Here is a 15,807-nt window from a genome sequence, read left to right as displayed (position 1 = left end):
ATTACCCCGGCGGAGGTGTAGTTTTGCGGCCGGTCGCTAGACTAACAACCATTATGGCGTTCTTACTGCGTACCCGCGTGCTGCAAATTCACTGGCTTTTTGCTAGAGCTAGCATGGAATGGAATGAATGAGGGGGTGTTCGGTTATCTCGATTGAGAGTCCGGGCCTCTCTCACCGATATTCGAGCCCACAGCCTGAGGTAACCGTGCATATTCCTTGCCTCCGGGCCAACTACTGGGCGATTTCGGGCCGTAGCTTTCTTTTCGAGATCGGGGGACTTTGAGTAGGCATATACGACTGATGAAGAGGCGTGGAGAAGCGACAAGAGACACAGCCCTTGCTTACCCTCTGATCCTTCCAGCGTCTCATCGAACTGGGGACAACGGTTGCTTTTAACTTTGGCGGCTCTGCTTAGGAGCCGGCGACTTGCTTCCCAACGGCGCATGTATCGGATGTGATGGCGCCCGTGATTCGATTTCAGGCAATTGGTCTCTGCAAACTCGCACCTACATTGCCGCCGCTATGGGGCATGAGGGCATGAGCTGACGGTCACACTGTCGCACAGCAGTCAGCCTGTGGTGGTGTTGGGCCTCTGACAGAAGAGCCCGCACCCTCGGGAATGCGATATCGCAAAGGTTCTCAGCGCAGCGATCTGGTGTGGTGGGCTGCCACACTTTTACCCGGCCCAATGGCCCTGGCATGCAGCCATTCATACACACTCCGATCAGTCCCACTCCACCAAGGACTTGGTTGCAGCACCTCATATGCAGGCCGCTTCTTAGGGCCTTCTCCAGGCTCGTACGTGTCACCACTGAAGGTGTTCGGGGGCTGCTGAAGGAAGAGACGGAACAATCCAGTTAGTCTTGTGCCTCCTGCCCCTCACTGCGTTGGGATGGTATCATTCCTCCCCAATCTTGTGGACCTTGTGAAGTAAATGGCAAAGTTGGCGACATCTTGTCATTTTCTCCAACACCAATTGACCGTGCTAAGCCAGGAGGAGGACTACGTGGCATTTAGCGCCACTTACCAGCATCTGCACATGGCAATAGAAGCACCTCGAGGATCGGATGAACCCCCCTGGGTATCCATATACAAGCCGTACCGAACTACCTGCCTCTTCTCTGAAGTTGCCGTGCAGAGTCAGGCACCAATCAGAGCGGATATCCGCGCCAACGGCTGCACGAATACTGCAGTCTCGCCGCAACGATGATACATTCATATGGAAAATGTCTAATTGGGGCAGTTACTCACCTGTGCCTCTGCTCAGGGTCAGGGCCAGGGCCAGAGAACGCCCGTCACCGACACCCGTCCCGAGGCAGCGGGCAGCGGGTATGTGGTGGATCACTCCCTTTCCCAAGGTATGACGAAACGCTTTGAACAACCAAGTGACGGACCCAGGCTATCCAAGAGGCGAAATCTGGGTTCGGGTCCGTGAGCTGAGACAGCAGCCAACGAAGACCGTATTACGCACATGTGTGTGAGAGCTAGAAGGCGCCACAAGTTCTGCGTTTAGGGGGATGATCGAATTATTAGTCCTTCTGGAACCAGTTCTGCCTCAGCTACTAGAACGCCGTTCTAATCCGCTTCAGTCAAGGTCCGACCCGCAACTAAACGGCGAACCCGTATCTAATTGCTCTACTGGTACACTACCGCGGTCTACCGGTCATACCACTGGTCTTAGCGGGTCCTAAATTACAAAGTCGCCGTTATGTAACATATGGTCATCTCTTCAAGCAGCCGGTACGCGTCTCGGGTTGGAAGCTCGCTCCGTCAATCGCCGCAGTTGGAGGGAGTTCATTTCTGCAAGCTTGCCCTCCTGGAACCAACCATACCCCCTCCCCTACCTCCTATTCGCGTGTCATTGCAACATGTTTCTGAGTACTCTGTGGAGTCTTCAGGCGTTCTGCTTGACGCATGTGTCGAAGGGTCCTGGATGTCATTACTGCAGCTTTTGGATCCCAGGTCAATCTCAAGTACCTGCTTCTCATGTATCTCCTGCCTAGTTGTTATCTGTGCAGGATCTTTACGACATAGCATTTGGCTTGCTCAAGTTCCCCACGCCGTTGGTTCTTTGAGCCGGCTCCGCAAGTCGATAAGACAATAGCTTAACTATCACAGTTTAGGCCCCATCTATCCTTAGTTTGTGAGAAGACCACGACCCTGCGTCTAGCAACGAAGATGCATGTCTCAAATTCCCCATTCATTGGTTCCTTGTCATCGAGATCAGGCTTTACCGCTCAAGTAGCTGGTATCTACTCCTTCTGAAGTACTTAGCCACATATACCTCTGTGCTGGCATAGCACTTTTCGTCTTGGTAACGAACGATAGATCAGCCCTAGACCTTCTCCATCCTGGCATGGCATCTGAATGATTGGTCTTTTTTGTTATCAGACACAAGTTCCATAGGACGACACCCCACACCTTAACGGAGGCAGGATAAGCTCCCCGGTATCAGGAGACTTACCTTGGCCACCGAGGTATATGGGGGGACCCTCAGCGACTCTCAGGCATACAAAGTCAGGATTCCCAGATCTCTCTTGAGTTTTCAACGAAATCAACCTTTGTTGTATTCAACATCCAACATGGACAGTAAACCATCACATACTGGAAACAGTATTGCCTCCCTAGAGGGGGGCTTTCTCCTTCACTATGCCGAAGAAATTGCAGATGAACCACAAGCAATCGTGGAGACTGAAGATTTTGTGAATGGTAATGAAGCTTTGACAGAAGGCGGACAACCTTCACACGTCATCGAACCAACATCAGATGGCGAGGTCAATCAAATAGATGAGACAGCAGAATTCACTTCTGAAGCTGCCAGAAAGTCCAATGAATACCCACAAGAATTTTCCAGCCCTGTGACGGGTGATTATGGACCTCTTTCGCCATCACTCCATGGCAGTGAGGAGAGCCCGACTTCTGAAGGCATGACCACACCTCCGTCACAGTATTCCGCGGACGACCAACCAGAGCACCACCATCATGACGGGACCGCTGGTGGTCTCTTCATTGATCACGGTACGACACAAAGTCCTGCACGCCATTCACATCAAGATTTCGCACAAAACGGCCCAGAAGCGTCAACCAGAGCGCCTCCGACCCCTATCGCCATCTGTGGCATGGCTCTACGTCTCCCTGGCGGTGTGCGAACTCCTGAAGCCTTTTGGGAAGTTTTGTACAATGGCAAAGACTTACGTGGTCCCATTCCTGAGTCAAGATTCAATATTGATGCCTTTGACGACAAGCTTGGCAAGAAGAGTTCTATCAAAACCCACTATGGCTATTTCCTTGAAGAAGACCTGGCTTGCCTCGATACCTCATTCTTTAGCATGAGTAAGCAGGAAGTCGAGAAGACTGACCCACAACAACGCCAGATGCTCGAGGTGGCACGAGAGTGTCTAGAGAGTGCTGGTGAAGTTGACTACCGCGGAAAACTGATAGGCTGCTATGTTGGCACCTTCGGTGAGGATTGGCTCATGATGCAATCAAAGGAAAATCAATTTACCGGAGGCTACAATTTCAGCGGCGACTTGATGATCGCTAATAGGTTGTCATATGAGTATGACTTCAAGGGTCCCAGGTGAGTTGGCATTCCCCCACGCTATTGTTGTATTCAGTGTCAACAAGCTGACAACCTGCAGCATGGTTATCAAGACCGGATGCTCGGCTTCTCTCGTCGGACTTCATGAGGCGTGCAGAGCGCTCCAGAATGGAGACTGCACATCAGCACTAGTTGCTGGAACTAGTCTCATCATGGGTCCAACAATATTCTCGGTCATGACCTCTGAGGGCATTCTGTCGCCAGATGGATCATGCAAGACCTTTGACGCTGATGCGAACGGGTTCGCTCGCGCCGAGGGCATCAATGCAGTCTATCTTAAGCCTTTGGCTGATGCCATCCGAGATGGCAACCCAATCCGGGCCGTAATTCGCAACACTGGCACAAACAGTGATGGCAAGAGTCAGGGACTTTTGACACCTAGTTCTGCAGCCCAGGAGGCACTGATGAGAAAGGTGTACGAGGATGCACACATCGAGCCTTCACAAACCGCCTTCATTGAATGCCATGGAACCGGCACGCCTACCGGTGATCCACTGGAAACACATGCTGTGGCAAATCTTTTTGGAGAGAAGGGCATATACATTGGCTCTTCGAAGCCAAATGCTGGTCACTCCGAGGGAGCATCAGGCTTGACTGGTCTCATCAAATCGGTCCTAGCTATCGAGCATGAAATCATCCCACCAAACATCAAATTTTCCAAGCCAAATCCCAAGATCCGCTTCACCGAAGGAAAGCTAGCCGTGCCAGTCAAGCCAACACCTTGGCCCGTCGATCGTGCAAAGCGCGTGAGCATCAACTCCTTCGGCATTGGTGGCACCAATGCTCATGTCATAGTTGAGTCTTTGGATGCTTTCCTCCCAGAGCCTCAGCCAGCCGTGGTTTATTCAACCCAAACTCCCGAGCCTGAACTGCTAGTATTCTCCGCGAACTCTCAAGAAGCCGTGAAGCAATACACTGACACATACGTGGATTACTATACTCGCTACCCTGAGCGTCTCTCGGACATGGCGTACACTCTCTCACAGAGACGAGAACACCTTTCACAGCGCTCGTTCGCAATTGTTGGTCATGGAAAGAACCCTGAGCCTGCTCCAGCTGTGAAGTCTGCACTGCAAGCACCTCCGCTGGCCATGGTGTTCAGCGGTCAGGGAGCGCAGTGGCCACAGATGGGCAAAGAGCTCTTTGAAAGCGATAAGCACTTCCGCAGCGATATCCGGACCATGGATACAATCCTCAGGAATGTGAAGATCCCGCCAACCTGGACTATCGAAGAGGAGCTTCTTCAACCAAAAGCTACCAGCAATGTCTATCGTGCAGAGCTCTCACAACCTCTATGTACTGCCATCCAGATCGGGCTGGTCAATGCGTTCAGGCGCCGAGGCATTACCCCTGATGCAGTCGTTGGCCACTCGAGTGGAGAGATAGCGGCTGCGTATGCAGCTGGTGCTTTATCGATCCGCGAAGCTATTATCATATCTTACTACAGAGGATATGTCACCAAACAACAACAGCTCAAGGGAGGCATGGCAGCCATAGGACTTGGAGCCAATGCGGTCCGGCCCTATCTCGTCGATGGAGTGGTCGTGGCCGCCGAAAATAGCCCTCACTCTTCAACAATATCTGGCGATCTTGAAAAGGTGGAGGAAGTTATTGAGGTAATTAAGAAGGAGAATCCGGATGTCCTGGCAAGGAAACTGCAAGTTGATATGGCCTATCATTCACACCATATGACTTCGATCGGGGACGAGTATTTGAGCCTGATTAGAGCCGAAACAGGCGGCTACGGCAAGGTTACACAGCTGCCAAAGGTGTCTATGTTCTCTACAGTGACAACCTCTTTGGTAGAAGATGCGCTTGAACCATCGTATTGGGTCGAGAATTTGACGTCTCCCGTAAGGTTTTGCCCAGCAGTCACGGCTCTCGTCAAAGCTATTCCTCAAGCGATATTCCTCGAGATCGGTCCTCACTCGCAGATGGCTGGACCTTTGCGACAAATTTGCGCTGAATCTAAAACTGGCTGCACCTATGCTCCTAGCATGATCAGGGGCAAGGATTGCAAGGAGAGCTTACTTGCTTCATTCGGTCAACTGTGGCAGCAGGGCATTAACATTGATTTTACCACGATAACCCAAAAGGGGAAGGTATTGACAGACTTGCCTGCATACCCGTGGGATCGCTCGGCCAAGTATTGGTGGGAGAGTCGCATTGCTAAGGACTGGCGGTTCCGTCAATACGGTCACCATGCTCTTCTTGGAGAAAGGATCCCCGAAACTAGCGCATTGGAACCTGCATGGCGAAATCTGCTGGATCTTGAAGATGAACCTTGGCTCTATGGCCACAAAGTACGAGACGATATTGTCTTCCCATTTGCTGGATACGTCAGCATGGCTGGTGAAGCGATCAGACAAATCTCCGGAGTGGAGTGTGGATACAGTGTCAGACACGTTGTTGCTTCTACTGCCCTGGTTCTTAACGAGAACAAACCCGTAGAAGTCCTTACCACGCTTCGCCGACGCAAGTTGACTGATTCGCAAGACTCAGAGTACTGGGACTTTAGCATCTGCTCGTATACCGGTTCAGCTTGGATCAAGCATTGCGAAGGAAGAGTCAAGCCGCTTGCTGCGAAGCCAGAGATTCATCGGGAATTCCCCTCTTTGCCTCGAAAAGTCACATCCAAAAGACTGTATTATGCGCTTGCTCGCATGGGACTCGTTTACGGTAACGAGTTTCAGGGCATCACCTCTCTTGAGGCTTCAACAACTGAGGAGCGCGCACTAGCACAAATTGCCGGCTTGGTACAGAAGCCATTCCTTTTCCACCCTGCAACGATGGACTCTTGTTTTCAATTGTTCATCGCGGCTCAAGCGCAAGGAATCAGCCGCAAGCTCACCCAGCTTGTCGTACCAACGTTGATCGAGGAGATTGATGTATATGGATCTGCTGAGATCATGACTGCCGAAGCTTGGAGCGTGGCAGATGGCAAAGACGTTGGTATCGACTGCTTCGCTAATGGCGAGATGACGATGCGATTAAGGGGTGCTCGACTCACGCCGCTCGAGGATGACAATGCCACTGATGTGGACGACAAGCACGCTGCTGCGCGATTGGCATGGTATCCCGACTTCGACTTCATGGACATGAAGACACTGTTCGATCCACCACAGATAAAAAATGAAACGAAGCAAGTTCTGGAAGAAATCGTCCTGCTCTGTATCCTAGACTCAGCTGAACGGGTGCATGGGCTCACACCTAGCCAGCCACACTATGAAGTATTCCGAGACTGGTTGATCCGGGAGAAGAGCAGGGCGTTGGATGGGACGTACCCACGAACTGTCGAAGATCCTACCAAATTTACCAACTTAAGCCACGAGGAGCGGGTTGCTGCCATCAAGGAGAGATCTGACAATCTTCTGTCCGAGGACACATCGCTTGGTGGTGTAATCGAGGGCACATTGCGTATCTGGGAGAATGTTGAAGATCTCCTCACCGGCAATCAAGATGCTCTCGAAGTCCTCCTTAAAGATAACGTGCTGGCACGTATCTATGATGCTGTCAGCTTTGGATTCTCACGCTTCGTCAAGATGCTGGCTATTTCAAAACCTACGATGCGCATCCTAGAGGTCGGTGCCGGCACAGGCGGCACAACGGAAATGATCCTGCGCGGCATGATTGATGGTGACAGCTCCAGTAACCCGCCATACTCCTTGTACACGTTTACGGATATCTCAGCGGGTTTCTTCCCAGCAGCGACCGAGCGATTCTCATACGCGCCGAACATGGAGTACAAGGTTCTCGACGTCTCGCAGAGCCCATTTGAGCAAGGCTATGAGGCTGGCACCTACGACCTAATTCTTGCGCCAAATGTCATCCATGCTACTCCTAACCTGCACAAGACATTGAGCAATCTGCAGCCATTGCTGAGACCTGGTGGGCACTTTGTCCTTACGGAGGTCTGTGCTGTGGCAAGAGCACCCGGCTTCGTTTTCGGCAACTTTTCCGGCTGGTGGATGGGAGAGGCTGATGACCGTAAATGGGAACCATATGTATCTGTCGATCGTTGGGACAAAGAGCTTAAGGGTTCGGGCTTTACTGGTGTCGATACTGCGGTGCTGGACGGCGAGGATCCCTTCCAGTTCTGTGCTGCTATCGTATCTCAGCCGGCACTTCAAGAGACCAGGCTTATTGTATCCTCTCTTACTGTGCTATCTGAGGCACCCAACCAAGAGACAACCAAGTCTGTCATAGCAGACCTCCAGGCTCAAGGCATCGACGTCTCCATCACCAAGTTCGGTGATTTACCCCCAACTGACAGACCGGTCCTCGCTACGCTTGATCTGGAGAGCTATTTCTTTGCTGATATCAGTAAAGAAAAGTTCGAAGCATTCCAGACTTTGTGCCGGGGGCACACAGATCAAAAACTTCTATGGCTCATGCCTCCATCGCAGATCAATCCGGTAGATCCCCGCTGGGGACAAACTCTTGGCGCACTGCGGGCAGTACAAGCCGAGTTGGGAGTTCCATTTTATAGCCTGGAAATTTCCCCTGATGAGCCAAATTATACAGATCTTGTGCTCAAAGTCTTGCAGAAGATCTACGAGACGGACGACAACCAAGCTCTGCGGCCCGATCGAGAGTTTGCCGTAGACAAGGGGGTGATAAAGATTCCCCGCTACCAGCCGTTCAAGCTCGAGGACGAAGTATGTGACAAGAGCAAATCTATTTCTGGTTCATCTAAGTCGCTAGAGATTGGAAAACCCGGTCTTCTTGAAACATTGCGATGGGTCGAGATGGACTCCAAACCGCTTGCTGAGGAGGATGTTGAGATCGAGTCCAAGGCTGTCGGTCTCAATTTTCGAGACATCATGGTCGCAATGGGTGTTCTCACTTTCAGCGGCCCGAACACAAGACCACTGGGCTTGGAAGTTTCTGGAGTTGTTCGACGTGTTGGATCAAGGGTCACCCATGTAGTACCCGGCGACCGAGTGGTTGGTGTCGCCCTAGATGGCTGCTTCTCTACCCGCGCAGTAGTACAATCGACCTTGTGCGCGAAACTCCCAGATGGACTATCCTTCGAGGCAGCTGCTACAATGCCATCTGTATATACCACCTCCTTACAAGCTCTTATCAACGTTGGCCAGCTTGAAGCTGGGCAGTCTGTACTGATTCACTCAGCCTGTGGCGGCATCGGACACGCCGCCATTGAGTTGTGCAAAATGGTTGGCGCCGAGATTTACGTCACTGTCGGCAGTGAACCCAAGGTCAAATACGCTATGGAATATTTCGGACTGCCGCGAAACCGCATCTTCAACTCACGAGATGATTCATTTGTCGCCGACGTCTTGCGGGAAACTAATGGCCAAGGCGTTGACATAGTGCTCAACTCGTTGTCGGGAAAGCTTCTCCACGCATCTTGGAAGTGCGTCGCTGAGTTTGGTAAGATGGTCGAACTTGGCAAACGTGATCTCGTTGGCTTTGGACAACTGGATCTCGAGCCATTCTTGCTTAATCGATCATACTGTTGCGTGGACCTCGCCCACACAATGCAGAAAAGACCGGCATATGCTGGCAAGCTCCTGGAGAAGGTGCTCCGGCTTTTCCACGAAGGCAAGATCCAGCCTATCAATACCATGACTGTCTTCGACGCGGCAGACATCGAACAGTCATTCCGTCACTTGCAGAAGGGTGACCATATTGGCAAAGCCGTCGTCAGATTCCCGGACGACCCGACAGCTATTCCAAGTATTTCAAGCTCGAGTGAGACAACATTCAAGGCGGATGCCTCATATATCTTAACGGGTGGCCTAGGTGGCTTAGGGAAGTCTATAGCACTTTGGATGGTTGAGCGCGGAGCACGAGATCTGATCTTCCTCTCCCGAAGTGCGGGCAAGACGGAAGAAGACCAAACTTTCTTCACTGAATTGGAGAGCATGGGCTGTGCCATTCACGCTGTGCAGGGCAAGGCCGATGTGCTTTCTGACGTCGAGGCCGCGGTGAACGCAGCACCAAACCCAATCAAAGGCGTGTTCCATCTGGCCATGGTGCTTCGCGATGGCCAAGTTACCGATCTGACCTACGAGGATTGGTCCGCCACTGTCTCACCCAAGGTCAACGGCGCCTGGAATCTTCATAACGTGCTTTTGGGGAGAAGCCAAGATCTGGACTTCTTCGTCTCAACGTCATCAATTGTCACTTGCTACGACCAAGTCGGACAGGGAAATTACGCAGCCGCCAACTGTTTCCTCGAGGCATTTACTCAGTATCGGCACTCACAGGGGCTCCCTGCAGGTGTGATCAACATCGGGCCCGTTGATGATGTCGGTTTCGTCGCGGAGAACCCCACAGCCAAGAAGAAGCTCAAGGCACAGGGGCTGTACTTCCTGGCTGAGCGAGAGACGCTTGACTATTTCGAAGTGGCTCTGCTGAACCAGCTACCATCCACCAACAGCGGGAGTGGTGTTTCTGCTGACAAGGATACCGCTCCATTCAGGTCAGAAGGACAAATTATAATGGCACTCCGCTCCGAGGTCCACCCTGATGACCCCAAGTGCCCAACCAGTTGGCGAAGAGACCGCCGCATGGGAACGTATCACAATGTCCGCGACAATTCCGCTACGTCATCCTCCGACTCAAACGCGCTGAAGACATTCCTCACCAGCGCTGCTGACGATCCCAGCGTCCTGACACAGGAAGACAGCATCGAGTATCTAGCGGTGGAGATCGGGCGGAAGATCTTCGCCTTTATGATGAAAGACGAAGCGGATATGGACACTAGTCTGTCACTGGCACAAATAGGCATGGACTCCCTGATGGCTATAGAACTGCGCAGATGGTGGAAGCAGACGTTTGGCCTTGATATTAGCACGCTTGAAATTATGGGAAGCGGGACGTTGAAAGCCCTTGGCTCTTTGGCTGCAGAGGGAGTGGCAAAGAAGCTGAGTGAGAGCTCTTAGATGAGCGATGATTTTATGAAACATGATGGAACGCTGATTATAGTAAACCCACGTAGCATGAGGAGACGTTGCATTAGGCGGGAATATGATGCGACGCGGGTAACAATAATGACAAGTTGGCTTTGTTATGACTTGTGAACGTATAGATATAGTATCTAGAAATTACATCATTTTCAATTTCTCAATTTACGTATTACTGTCACACGCTCAAAAATCCGTTCACATCAATATGCAGTAACCAGAAGCACAAGCTAGACCATCCGTAGGGTGCTTGGTTGAACTCCCTCGTACCAGTCGCTGACTTCTCGTACACCTAGATTTGCATAGCCCACCCGCTCATAGGTTTCTTCTACGGTGTCTAAGCGTCTCAAGACGAGGCATCTGTGAGTGCCTTTCACAACATGGCCGAGCTTGAGAACAGAGAGCATGGCCTGATGTTGAATCTGCCAGCGTCCGGGTTGTGTAATATCGTAGTCCGGAAATAGCCCTATCCGCTTATTCTTCAAAAGCCGTAACTCGTCATCGTGTATTTCAAAGGGGAAACATCTATATGCCTCTGACTCAGAACTCGGGTACAGGAGCTGTGTCTGTAATAAACAGCCTCTTAGGACTATGTGCCCCGAGGAAATTTGTCCATATGGATCACGACCAGACGGCTCACAGCTCGCCTCAATAATTGTTATTTCTGTGCAGGGAAACATCCCAGGGTGAATCGCACAGTCCACCGACATCCAAGACCATGTTGGCGCTCTCCATGGGTCCGATCGGCCGGGTGCGTCAAACGTTGCAATTGCCCAAGACAGGTCTATTAAGAGGGTGTGCTCCCAGCATCCAGCGAGGTAGGTGCCAAGTTTACTGCCCTGTTGATTCGCAACCTCTCGGGCCGCTCCAGCCAAAGCTGGAAGTTTGTCTTTGCCGAAAGTTAGTGAGAGATGTGAATAGTGCATGACAATGTTTGACCACATCTTCGGGTCCTGCCATGACATCTTGACGTGAGTTAGATCCAGGTCTCCTGCCAAATCATTCGACGGGGCATTTCCCACTTGACATTCGCATCTCTCGGACTCTCGGCATTCCCAGACCAACTCCGTCTCGGTAAAGTGTATTACTCGAGGCGAAAGCAGTCGTTCCTGATAGACCCATGCTCGATCAAGCAGCGGATATTGCTCTTGTTCAACGGTCGAGTCCCAACGAGGGTGCGGTAAAGCCTTCCTGACAAATATCTGAATACCGTCGGTGGCGCTTGATACGCTGCTTGCAATAAACTCATCTGGAGTATGGCGGAAGAGACCAGCATAGCTATTCCGTGCAGCAGTAGCAGCAATAGTTATGAATGCATTTTGATAGATACGAGACATTTGCGCTGCTTCAATCATCCAGTCTTCAACATCATCCTGGATGATACACGACGAGTCGATCCAAAGGTACGATATCCCAAGGAAACTGGCAACGCGGATGGCTTCTTGGAAGGTCTTTGGGACCTTATCCCAGGCAATGCCGGCTTTGTTCGCTTCTAATGTCGCCTTGTACGTAATACACTCTGCCCGAGAGCCGCCCCAGCAGTGACTTAGGCAAGCATATATGCCCTGTAAACCAGACGTCTCGATGAGCCTGACATGAGGATTGGTGTGGTTTCCGTCAATCTGTATAACGCGCGTCGGCAATGGTGGCGTTGTATCCGAGCCGGGACATGCCTTGTGAGCACCAACGCAATCTGATATCCAAGACTTGATATGGTTTAGTGCGGCAATGGAAGACGTATCTCCTGACGGACGTCTGGCAATTTTTGCGATTGGATGGTCTGGAGCAATGTTAGCTTGGTCGGTGTTACAGTAGCTGAGAAGCTATGAAATTACCTGACTGTTCATCTTCAGAAAATATTTCATATATCTCTCCATGCGTAAATGGCGAGAATGGACGGTTGATGAACCAAGTGCCCGATGCAATATTCCCCCATTGTACACTCGCCCGTTCGACAACTAGCTGGTCTTTATCATTGTATTTATTGATAAAAGTATTCAACTGGACACAGGTTTGGCATTTATTGAGCGCTGACTCACGCAACGCCTGGATAGACACTTGCGAATCCGGCCAGGCGGTGAAGTCGTCAGGCGGAAACTCGCTGCATGGGGCGGAATCAATCCTAGACCGCCCTACATCGGGATTGATTAAAGAGAGGCAGTTTGGACAAAGAAGGCCCTGGCGAATCTTCTCGACCAATTCTAGAGTGTCCATGTCTCCGAAATATTGCCGGTTTGAGGCTCAAGAATGCATGTCTAAACGAAGTTAATGGAACTGATTGGTGCGGCGTCAGCTGTCGGCAAACCACATTCATTTACAGGTGTGATGCGCTAAAAGCGGCACAGCTACTTGTTTCAGACTTTCTTGGGAGCACTAATCAAATGATCATCTCTGGGGGTGAGACGAAACTGTCTTATTGGAGCAGTGAAGCACCAGCTCTTTTTACAGCCCTGGGCCATCACTCTACAGCACTCAAATTTGCCTTTGCCGGACCCATAACACATACGCCCTTGGCAGAGAATCTACTGCCATGGACAGGGCAGTCAAACGACTTCTCAGCAGGATTCCAACAGACCACACCCTTCAGATGCGGACACAAGGCAGTCATCTTTGTCACCTCTCCGTTTTCATCCTTGTAGACAGCAATCGGCTTGGAAAGCGTCGGGTTCAGCACGCCTCCTGTGCCAGGAACCAAATCCTCAATGTCCGTGAGATCAGATTCGAGGAAGCGCTTGTACTGCGTATTGACCTGTAGGTCGTGCTGGATCATAGATATGGCCGACTTGGCGATGGAAGCGACTCGGCTCGGGTTGTAGAGCTTCGCCCAAGGGTTTTCGATGCCCTCGATCTCGTCGGCAATCAGGCGTCCCGCAATGACACCGTGAGTCAACCCGTTGCCCGAATCGCCGGTGACGACGTAGATACGATCGTTGCCTTGATTCTTGCCGATGAAGCCCACGTAGTCAACCGGCTCGTTGACCTGGCCGCTCCACTTGTAGTCCGCTGATCCAGCCTGGGTGAAGCGCTCTCGAACCCACGCCTCCAGTTCTTCGAAACGTCCCGCTGGGCTTTCCTGGCCAACCTTATGATCGCAGCCGCCCACGATCATGTAGTCATCTTTGTCGTCGCACGCCGTTAGGCGAGCGTACTTATATGCCTCGGCAGAATCATAGATGAAGCAGTCCTCGACTGAGCCTTTAGGCACCCGAATTGCAATGGCGTACGTTCGCATGTACTCCATCTCGGTGATCAGACTGAGCTTCTGCAGCGGAATGCATGCCGCATCAACGGCGTAATCGCAATCAACGACGTGTCCCTCCTCGGTCTCGACTTGGACATGTTTCTGGCCGAGGCCCAGGATCTCGGTTCCTTTCTCCTCGCGAGACATCACTCGGGTCTGAGTGTGACAATGAAAGTTGGGCTGCTGTTGAAGCCATCCAAGGATACCGACGAGGTACAGCGTGGGATGGAAGGCTGCTTGGTGATGGAAGATGGCTCCGTCACGCTGATCGATCTTCCCGTCCCAGCCTTTGATTGTCAGCCCATCGCGATACTCGACATCAAGGCCAAGCTCATTGGCTAGTTGCGCTTCCTCCTTGATTTCGCTGACATCATCCGCGTGCTTCTCGTCGCCTCGTGGGAACTGGGAGATTTCGTATCCAGGAACCTGTCGGTACTCGCACTCGATACCCAGTTCCTTAGCAACATCCCCGACATGGTTCAGCGCCCAGGTGTGGCTCTCAGCAGCCGCCTTTGCGCCCTCCAGGCCATGCTTCTCCTTGATGTGGATGTAATGATCGTCGAGTGCGTTGGACAGGTGGCCACTGGTCCTGCCCGTCTCGCCAGAAATGGCGTCGCGGGCCTCGAGTATGACGACGTCCTTGCCGCGCTTGACCAGCTCGTAGGCGACGGAGATGCCAGAAATTCCCGAGCCGATAACGCAGACATCCGTTCTCATGCTCGTCTTGAGTGCCTGGAATTTGGGCCGGTTGGCATACTTGTCCTTATGCACCCAGACGGCATCGGTGTTGCCCGAGGTCTGCATGAACTGGTGAGGCTTTGTGACTGAAGACATTTTGGCGGCTGAGGTGAAGTTGAGGCGGACGGCGAAAGTGGTGATTCTGAGCAGACCAAAGGGAATGGACGGCTTGGGCGACAACGACGATGAAGACAAAAGCATGCCTCGGAGTGTCTTCTCAAGTTGTGTCAGGTCACGTCAGGGCGAATGAAAGTGGCACAGTGATGGATTATCCCGCTTGATGAGGCAGGTGAGTGTTTGCATTCCTTATGAAGCTCGTGGTGCAGGACGAGCTCCAGGTGTAGGGTGCTCTTTCCGTTTTCTTCGCCGCGTCGAATGAGGAAGTCGCATATTCAAACGGCAGCGTCATCATCGATGATGATGACAATCTACAGGCTCTCAATTGGCAGCTTGGACAGTGGCTTCCTGCAGGTACAGACCCTGCCAGCCTGCCAGCCGACCTGGGTACACCGTCAACTGTGAGACTCGTAGCTTCAAACGGGCTGTTTTACATCGGCAGCCGTCATTATCTCATCACCGCACTTCAGGCCGCGGGGTTGCAGGACTGACACACTTGACACACTCAAAGAGGCGCCGCTCCGGGCCATACACTCCGGGCCAATCATGGTACGCCTTTCAACCCTTACCTCGCAAAACTGCAATTGTACATTTGTCAACATGTCGGTCTGCGGCCGCTATGCACGAAGGGAGGCAGTGGAGAATGAGAAAAAGTATCCATCGTTCTTAAGACGCAATCTCTGTTTAGAGAAACGTAACAAGCGCGCTCTCATATAATAAGAGACCGCGCTTGCTCTTGCTGGTAGTCACACCTGTTTCGAGCCACTTTTTGTATCTTGGGCTACATGGCCGTAAATCAACTAGAGATTGGCCGTTCTTGGGTATACACGAACTCTATTTGAGACCAATCACCAATGTTCAAGATTTAATGATTATGTCTATCTCTCCATCGATGCGCGTGCAGAATTAAATAAAGACAATCGCGTCTTCAACGCGTCATTACAGCCAAGCTCCCACCATGATTTAGGTGTGGTCTGTGCTGACGCCAAGAAATCCGGGGTCCGGGGCTGGCTTGCCCAGGTCCATCTCCGTGTCTAGGTCCAGGTAGGGCGCCGAGTCAGGCAAGCCACGCTGTTATACCATAGATTAGTACCGATCAATCTCATAGAAGCCGTATAAAGAATTGGTAGCTAGACTAGTTTCATCTCATACTCAGAAATCCTATATAGATTTGTTGA

At 51.7% G+C, this 15,807-nt stretch overlaps 2 protein-coding genes across 2 annotated transcripts; one reads left to right on the top strand and one right to left on the bottom strand.

The window, feature by feature from the left end:
• Positions 1-3,753: 3,753 nt before the first annotated feature.
• UCRPA7_8693 (putative polyketide synthase protein) lies at positions 3,754-10,512 on the top strand (the record flags this gene model as incomplete). Its single annotated transcript, XM_007921204.1, has 1 exon — positions 3,754-10,512. One exon carries the CDS (start codon positions 3,754-3,756, stop codon positions 10,510-10,512), a length of 6,759 nt encoding a protein of 2,252 aa, XP_007919395.1.
• A 2,479-nt stretch (positions 10,513-12,991) lies between these two features.
• Positions 12,992-14,608, bottom strand: UCRPA7_8692 (putative fad dependent oxidoreductase protein; the record flags this gene model as incomplete). Its single annotated transcript, XM_007921203.1, has 1 exon — positions 12,992-14,608. One exon carries the CDS (start codon positions 14,606-14,608, stop codon positions 12,992-12,994), a length of 1,617 nt encoding a protein of 538 aa, XP_007919394.1.
• Between the last annotated feature and the right edge of the window lie 1,199 nt (positions 14,609-15,807).

This window comes from Phaeoacremonium minimum, assembly GCF_000392275.1.
Source record: "Phaeoacremonium minimum UCRPA7 unplaced genomic scaffold PA7_03_scaffold_604, whole genome shotgun sequence".
Lineage (NCBI taxonomy): Eukaryota > Fungi > Ascomycota > Sordariomycetes > Togniniales > Togniniaceae > Phaeoacremonium > Phaeoacremonium minimum.
The sequence above is the reverse complement of the archived record's forward strand: the minus strand, read 5'-3'. Positions and strand labels throughout refer to the sequence as shown.